This window comes from Berghia stephanieae, unplaced genomic scaffold, assembly GCF_034508935.2.
Source record: "Berghia stephanieae isolate SIO BIC M18660-M18661 unplaced genomic scaffold, UCSD_Bste_1.3 scaffold414, whole genome shotgun sequence".
Taxonomy (NCBI): domain Eukaryota; kingdom Metazoa; phylum Mollusca; class Gastropoda; order Nudibranchia; family Aeolidiidae; genus Berghia; species Berghia stephanieae.
The window spans coordinates 2,494-11,613 of record NW_027625445.1 but is presented as its reverse complement, the minus strand read 5'-3'; the positions used below and the strand labels follow the sequence as shown (position 1 = coordinate 11,613).

General features: G+C 39.9%; 2 protein-coding genes across 2 annotated transcripts; both read left to right on the top strand.

The window, feature by feature from the left end:
- Positions 1-1,790: 1,790 nt before the first annotated feature.
- On the top strand, positions 1,791-3,316 carry LOC144961791 (uncharacterized; the record flags this gene model as incomplete). The annotated part of the gene is given in 1 exon segment (XM_078894874.1): positions 1,791-3,316. A coding segment is annotated over 1 exon segment (1,181 nt), but the record flags the coding sequence as incomplete, so codon positions are not given.
- Positions 3,317-3,457: 141 nt separating this feature from the next.
- On the top strand, positions 3,458-5,085 carry LOC144961790 (uncharacterized). Its single transcript, XM_078894873.1, has one exon. It carries the CDS (start codon positions 3,725-3,727, stop codon positions 4,346-4,348), a length of 624 nt encoding a protein of 207 aa, XP_078750999.1. The 5' UTR covers positions 3,458-3,724; the 3' UTR covers positions 4,349-5,085.
- The last annotated feature ends 4,035 nt before the right edge of the window (positions 5,086-9,120 follow it).

Genomic DNA, 9,120 nt, shown 5'->3' with positions numbered 1-9,120 from the left:
CTCGTGCTGTTGGAGATCGAACAGAGCAGGGATATAGTTTGGGTCAGGGATACCTATTATGAGGTTCCGGACATAGCTTAGAAGTCTAGAAGGGACTATATTTGAGTTATTGTTATCACGACTCTCAGGATCTACGGGACTTAGGTGTGCTACCTATTGTCCTTACCCGGAGGAATAGGGCACTTAGTCATCGGTCGCCAGCATAGTTTGCTGACATTACTTTTTTGACGACATTGACCTGAGGTGTCAGCTGCTGACATCTATCGCTAGCGGGGTTTGGATGCTTTTTATGCTTGGTGAGGTGACTGTTTCGGCAGATCGGCCAATTTGAGTCGTCAAATATTATTAGATTAGTCCTATGTGAAGTTGTAGTCCTTCAACTAGGATACCACTATTTTCTGATATCTTGGGCGAACAATTACTATTTTGACGATGATGACCATGTCTACAAATTATATCTTCATGCTTACGATTTGCTGGAATGTTTTATAAGTAATATTATGATAAAATTCTTTATAGGAGTAAATGTTTTTGGTAAGTAGTAATAGTAGTGGGTATTGTTGGATAATTATTTATGATACAGGGAATGTAGAGTCTGGATAGGGACACTTATGAGGTCGCCACTCGTGTTTTTGGCGTTTGGGACAATCATTGGTATATATAGTCAGTGCTAAGGAACCCTCTTGTGAGGTTCCGGACATAGCTTATATGTCCAGGATTGATTATCCTTTTTTGACTGTCATTACGACTCTAATGACCTACGGGACTCTGGGTGCTTAATCCTTTGTCCTGGCTCGGGGGTAGTGTGCACTATAAGTCACCTATCACCGGCGCGGTTTTCTGCCGTTGTATATTAGACAACCCAGACATTAGATGCCTGAGGCTCTGTCTAGGCCTCATCAGCCAGATTGTTTGTATCAAGCAATCTCTATGTATGACCCACTTACTCTCCAGACTCTGGCTGCTTAAGCCTTTGGCACTGGACCGGAGATAGTATAGACTAAGCAAGTCATCTATCAATGGTACGGTTTTTTGCCGTTTTCTAGCTATTTGGCATGTCAGTAGGTAAGACATCTGAGACTTTTGTATCTCATTTGCTTGGGTCATTCATACAATAAGTTATAATATATATATATATATATATATATATATATATTATATATATATATATGTGTGTGTGTGTGTGTGTGTGTTTCCTTTTTATCTTTCGATTTATTAGGTAGATCCATGCTGCTACACTCGTGCTATGGCGTTTGGAGCAAGCATGGGTATAATTTGTCAATGCCAGGGAACCCTCTTGTGAGGTTCCAGACATAGCTTATATGTCCAGGATTGATCATCCTTTGTTTTTAGTCATTACGATTCTAATGACCTACGGGACTCTAGGTGCTTAATCTTTGGTCCTGGTCCGGGGGTAGTGTGCTCTAAGTCACCTATCACCGGCACGGTTTTTCTGCCGTTTACACTTTAGACAACTCTGACCTTAGACGTCAGGTGTCCTGTCTAGGCCTCATCAGCCCGATTGCTTGTATCAAGCAATCGATTGTCATCGGAATCTATTCGGTCGGGGCTTTGACTGTTAGTCAGCCTCTGTTCCGGAACAGGGATAGTATGTCTTTAGTCATCTATCTCTGCTGTTTTGCCTGACTTTTAGATTGTGTTAGTGTTAATTGCACTGGTCCAGAGATGGTGCGAAATTAGTCATCTATCTCTGCTATAATTACTGACATTTCATGCTGAGTGTCAGCCTTAGATAAGCCTGACCTGACCTAAGAGGTATAGGTGTTCTGCCTAGCCTTCATCAGCCTGATTGCTTGTATCACGCAATCTAGGTTCATTTGAGGTTTATTCAGTCGGGCTTTGACTGTTAGTCAGCCTCTGTTCCGGACCAGGGATAGTATGCAGGTAGACATTTATCTCTGCTTTCTGGATCTGAATTTTTCATTGGATTAAGCCTCTGTAATCTGGAGTATATAGAGCCTTGAATATGTCTGGCTGTGGCTGATGCACTTATGCTTCAAATGCTGAAGTGTTATCAAGGCAGATAATATACAAGGTCCAACAAGAAATTTTATTTATTCATAATTATTCTTTGGTTTTAATGTCCACAGAAGTTACATTGGGGAAGTGACATTATGACTACTCAAGATATTAAAGAAATAAAAGAACAATTGAAGATGTTCACGGGACTCATTCCGACTATTTTAGAGATGAGGGAAGCGTTTGAAGCGTATAAGGAACAGGACCAGTTGGACCCAATCGACGACATCTCACAACCACCTAGTTCATTAAGGCCACCAGATACAAACAATTCGCCAAATGTGTCAAACAACAGATTATCACAACAGGTGCAACTATCCACCATGGAGGTAGATCACAACTACCAAATTCCCTTAGAGAATGATACTCACTCCTACAATAATAATAATTCAGAACTAGCTAAATCTAATAATGGCTCTAATGCCCCACGTAACCTCTCGTCAGACTCTTCGTCTTGTGCAGATCTGCATACGCACAGTACCCCAACATTACTTATGGATTCGACAAAGGTGGCTGGGCCATCCAGTGCAGACCGAAACACGGGCAGCCAGAATCAGTCTCCAACAACGAAAACTCAAACAGTCAGCATGTCGGATATGCTCAAAAACCTCTCCGGGATTGCTAGTTCCAACGATTTAGAAATCTCAGAGGGAATATCAGCCTCATTATCGTCAGTATTGTCCAAAGGATTGGACTACATCACGCGGAAAACAATTAAGGACAAATACCAGGTCCCATCAAATTGTCCTCGTTTAGCTCCTATTGCCTGTAATAGAGAAGTTTTCACACATGCGGATTTTGATGATGTGTGCTTCATTTCGGAGGAAGGGTTGGGAGATATTTCATGGTGGTTAGAAGAGGGACTTGAATCTAGCAGGAAGGTGGGCATTATTAACCCCGAGCACATACTTACTACAGATGCTTCTAAAGTCGGTTGGGGAGCAGTGTTTGGGTCATTGACCTGTCAGGGAGTCTGGTCAAAGGAGGAATCAGACCTCCATATTAATGTTTTAGAACTTAAAGCAGTATGGTTTGGAATTTTAGCCCTTTGCCAGAATATTAAGAATACCCACTTATTAGTTAGGATAGATAATAAAACTGCAGTATCTTTTATTAATAAAATGGGAGGAACACATTCTTCCTTATGTAATGAGGTCGCTAGGGACATTTTGTTATGGGGTGAGTCAAAGGCAGTTTGGATTTCGGCTACTCATATACCGGGTTCTAGTAATAAAACAGCGGACTCGCTGAGTAGGAAGATTAATGATAATTTAGAATGGTCAATTAGCCAGAGTACTTTTCAGTTTATTACTGACACTTTTCAGTGTGGTAATCCAGAGATAGACCTTTTTGCATCGAGACTCAATTTCATGGTGGATAAATATGCTTCTTTATATCCAGACCCGATGGCCTGGGCAGTGGATGCCTTTACTTTTAAATGGGAATCGTTTGTGTACGCCTTTCCACCTTTCAATCTTATCTTGAAAGTTATTAATAAAATTAAGAGGGACGAGACAGAGAAGGTACTTATGATTGTTCCTCGATGGGACAGTCAAGTGTGGTTCCCATTATTGAAAGATCTTTTGATTACAGAGCCTTTATGCCTTAACCATAAATTTCATTTTCTTATCCACCCCAGGATGCCACAGGTTCCTCATCCTCTCCCAAAGCTAAGAATGTTAGCATGCCTTTTGTCAGGGAGAAACTGGAAGAGGAAGGAATGAGTATAGGCGTCATCGACACTATGTTGCTGGCATGGAGGGATTCAACCCACAGACAATACAATAATTACTTGAAGAAATGGGGAGAATATTGTAGAAGGAAGAATTTAAACCCTATTAAGGGGAGTTTGGATGATTTATTAGAATTCTTGTTAGAACTTCACTCTAGAGGACTTAGTTACAGTGCGGTTAATTCGGCTAAGTCCGCTGTCTCATTATTAATCGAGCTTAGGGAGAATGATAAGCAGAGAGTGACTCAGTTTATGAAGGGCTGCTTTAACGCAAAACCTTCTTTTCCTCGGTATTCTAGTATTTGGGACGCTAGCTTAGTGCTGAACTATCTAAGGGGCTTATTCCCTCATGAGGAGTTATCTCTTAAATTGCTCACATATAAATTAGTCATGCTAGTGGCTTTAACCTCAGGACAAAGAGTTCAGGCGCTAGGAGCGCTTAACCTAGACCGTATGACTCAGGATGAGAAGGGTATTATTTTGGTATATGATCAACTTTTGAAAACTTCTAATACTCACATGTGTTTGCCTAAATTTTCAGAGGAGAAATATCTGTGTCGTACGCTGTATGAATGACTATATTAAGAAAACTAAAGATTTCCGTTCCACTTCTCATTTATTCGTTAGTCTGAATAAGCCGTATAATAAAGTTTCGTTAGATACTATTAGCAGGTGGCTTAAAAATACACTTCAATTGGCAGGGATTGATGTCAGTCGATTCTCAGCACATAGCACCAGAGCAGCGGTGGCCTCATTGGTTAGTAAATCTATTGATATAGGGACAGTGTTGAAGGCTATAGGATGGGCGAGTGAGACTACCTTCGCTAAGTTTTATAATAAACAAATAGAGGATAGAGATCCTAAGTCTTTGTTTGCGGCGGAGGTGTTGAATTCATCTATTTCGGGGAAATAATTCGTCCCTACTGATTGTCAACAAGTTGGGTTGGATATTGTTACACACAGTGTGCATTGGAGCGTAACAGTAACAGGTGTTTACAGGATGAGGCAGTACTTACCAATTAGGGGGTTTATAATCCATTGTTTTGATAAACATTTTTAATCCGTTTAGCTGGAATATATATGTATTGTGTAAATTATTAAGGCGTATAGTAATATCTCTTATCCATGGGCCACATTGAATTTTTAAATTAAGAGGGAAAGGGAGATCGTAGCTAATGAGCATGCGTGAGGGTCACATGATTCATTTATGGGGCTTTATTTTATCTGGCTAATTTGGGACCATATTCGGAGCCAATTTCCAATTTGATATATATATATATATATATATATATATATTGATCCTCGGACTTAAGATCGTGAGGGGTATGATGATGATGAGGAGGAGGAGGATCATTATTATTATTATTATTATTATTATTATTATTATTATTATTATTATTATTATTATTATTATTATTATTATTATTATTATTATGGTTGTTGTGACTTTAGATGTTGTTATTACTCTCTGTATTGATTTTTCGACATGACGTTTTATTGCCTATATAATTAGAATGTAATAAAATATGGTGAATTTGTTTCTGACTGTGTTAGTGTTCAATTAATTTTAAGGGTAGATTTGTCGTGTTCAAGGGAAATATTAATATGAGGGAAGACGGGTGGTACAATATGTTATGACACCGGAGTATTCTTGTCATACATTGGTGTTATAACACGTGATAATGATGAGGGAGACGAAGAGGGGATGATGACGGAGAGGAAGAGGAGGAGTGACGGAGAGGAAGATGAGGAGCATGAGGATAAGGAAGTGTGTTATGATTTGAGGGGATCAGCACACGTAGGAGCGCTTAGGAGCGCTGATGAAGTGGCCGAGGATAATAATTAGCCTTGTTTCTGAGGGATTCTACGGAGGATCTTTGAACATCCTAATCGTCTTTGTTGTTGGTACTCGCTGGAGGAGGTTCTTCTTTATCGCGTGCTACTATATGACTTTGAAGTCTCATATGAATTCACAATTCGACCAATTGTGTTGTAGAATGGATAGATAAACGATACTTACCAAAGTTGAAGTTTGTCTGTTATTCTACAACATTGGTCGATTGTGAATTCATTTGCCCTCCCTGAATTTATGGTCATAATTTTCCCACCCCCGTCTAGTTCTTTCGATACGTAGTATTCTATGCGACTTCATTTCAGAATATATGCATAACTCTGCTTGTAACTATTTTTAACCAGGTTAGTCGCATTTGTCTCCCCTGTTTCCCATTAACCTCTCCATTGTGAAAACAAACATGTTATCAGCACCGAGTGTCATGGCGGTTACCTCGCCTGACGACCAGGGGACGCCATGCCATGGTTGCTAATGTAAACAAGGGATCAATTCAAACAGTCGCTCGAATGCTAATCAATTGAGGACTCGCGAGATTACAAAGTAGTAGGTATTAACACACAAACGGTTTGTGTGCATTGGAGCGTAACAGTAACAGGTGTTTACAGGATGAGGCAGTACTTACCAATTAGGGGGTTTATAATCCATTGTTTTGATAAACATTTTTAATCCGTTTAGCTGGAATATATATGTATTGTGTAAATTATTAAGGCGTATAGTAATATCTCTTATCCATGGGCCACATTGAATTTTTAAATTAAGAGGGAAAGGGAGATCGTAGCTAATGAGCATGCGTGAGGGTCACATGATTCATTTATGGGGCTTTATTTTATCTGGCTAATTTGGGACCATATTCGGAGCCAATTTCCAATTTGATATATATATATATATTTATCCTCGGACTTAAGATCGTGAGGGGTATGATGATGATGAGGAGGAGGAGGATCATTATTATTATTATTATTATTATTATTATTATTATTATTATTATTATTATTATTATTATTATTATTATTATTATTATTATTATTATTATGGTTGTTGTGACTTTAGATGTTGTTATTACTCTCTGTATTGATTTTTCGACATGACGTTTTATTGCCTATATAATTAGAATGTAATAAAATATGGTGAATTTGTTTCTGACTGTGTTAGTGTTCAATTAATTTTAAGGGTAGATTTGTCGTGTTCAAGGGAAATATTAATATGAGGGAAGACGGGTGGTACAATATGTTATGACACCGGAGTATTCTTGTCATACATTGGTGTTATAACACGTGATAATGATGAGGGAGACGAAGAGGGGATGATGACGGAGAGGAAGAGGAGGAGTGACGGAGAGGAAGATGAGGAGCATGAGGATAAGGAAGTGTGTTATGATTTGAGGGGATCAGCACACGTAGGAGCGCTTAGGAGCGCTGATGAAGTGGCCGAGGATAATAATTAGCCTTGTTTCTGAGGGATTCTACGGAGGATCTTTGAACATCCTAATCGTCTTTGTTGTTGGTACTCGCTGGAGGAGGTTCTTCTTTATCGCGTGCTACTATATGACTTTGAAGTCTCATATGAATTCACAATTCGACCAATTGTGTTGTAGAATGGATAGATAAACGATACTTACCAAAGTTGAAGTTTGTCTGTTATTCTACAACATTGGTCGATTGTGAATTCATTTGCCCTCCCTGAATTTATGGTCATAATTTTCCCACCCCCGTCTAGTTCTTTCGATACGTAGTATTCTATGCGACTTCATTTCAGAATATATGCATAACTCTGCTTGTAACTATTTTTAACCAGGTTAGTCGCATTTGTCTCCCCTGTTTCCCATTAACCTCTCCATTGTGAAAACAAACATGTTATCAGCACCGAGTGTCATGGCGGTTACCTCGCCTGACGACCAGGGGACGCCATGCCATGGTTGCTAATGTAAACAAGGGATCAATTCAAACAGTCGCTCGAATGCTAATCAATTGAGGACTCGCGAGATTACAAAGTAGTAGGTATTAACACACAAACGGTTTGTTAATGAAATGACAACCACGTACTACCACGTACAAGGTCTCCTTATATTACAATTGATAATCCCATGCAAAAACTACTTTCGCTATACTATCAATCTGTGTAGTATCAGTGTGTTATTGTTACCGAGGTGAAGACATAATGTGTACATAAAAATAAAACGTTGAGTTCCTTAAATGATACAAATTAGGGAAGTACAAGTTGACTGTTATGCGCCCTTTTTTGCTGACTCTGCTAATACAAGGACACACTTGTGTTCAATGAGAAAATGTATGGAAACTGCCCTATTCAAGCCAGGTCTTCAATCATTGTCACCCATATGGTCACTGACCATTTTCAACTTTGCTCGACTTTGTTACAAGTCCAGGCATGATTGCTTAGTCGCCTTGTCACATAACCACTTTCCTTATTTTTCACCAATATTTTAACTAGCTAATTGCTTTTATTCCTCAGGTAGGCTCAGTCGATCCTTTGCGACAAGGACCCCAGCCCCCGTTCTTGGTTCCACAAATGGGAGAACCTTACCCTTCGTGAAACTAAAACCTGTTTTAGATTGATTGTCGCCATGGAACTTCTGCCACTCGGCGGCCTGTACGAGCATTGGTCTACTAATACGATCTTCAACCTCCCCCATCTTCCGTGCCATCATGAGACGGGATCATTTCACTAACATATTGTCGTTCTGCCAAATTTGTAACAATGTAATCCAACTGCCCGGAGACGAGTCAAATTTCGACCCCAATTTCAAGATTCGCCCCTTCGTCACTCCCTCCTCAACGTATTTTTTGCCCCGGGAAGAAACATCGCAAGAGGCCATGATCGCCCGGCGCTGGACTTTATTGTTCCGCGCATACAACCCAGACATGCATCAGTTCAGCATTAAGGTTTTCGAACTTTGCGACAGTGGATATTGCCAGAACTTTGAACTTTGAATCTTGCACCAGCAAACAAGAGTGCTCATCTCATGGAGCCACATCCGATGTTGTGTAACGTCTCGTCTCACCCTACACTGGATGTGGCCACACTCCCCACACAGACAACTGTTACACCAGTTCCATACGTTTTCATTCACCCGAGAGCCAGTGCTAATCTTGCTTGCGAGGCCATGCGCAACAGAACTTATGGCCTCCCGAAGGACATGATCCCGAGCTTAAGAAGACGGACACCACTACAACTCACGCACTGACCAGAGGAACCCTCAACCTGCTTCACTTTTATGATAAGCGCGAGGACAATGGTCCATGATGACACGCGGGTCCATGGGCGTGGCTATATTGGTTGATTTAGTGCTTGGCACCGCATCCATCTTTTAAAAATGGATTAGAGCATCTAAAGAAAAAAATAATAAAACTGAGAATTGCTATATAATATCGCCTTTTATTTATTTGAGGAAGTCTCTTCTTTAATTTTTTATCTTTCTTTTGTATTTACAAATATAGCATGTTTTTAAAGTAATTTTCTTTTTATTCTGGCACCACCC

Excerpts from the sequence above, each read along its gene's own strand:
- LOC144961790 (XM_078894873.1), top strand. The coding sequence starts at position 3,725 with ATGCCTTTTGTCAGGGAGAAACTGGAAGAGGAAGGAATGAGTATAGGC.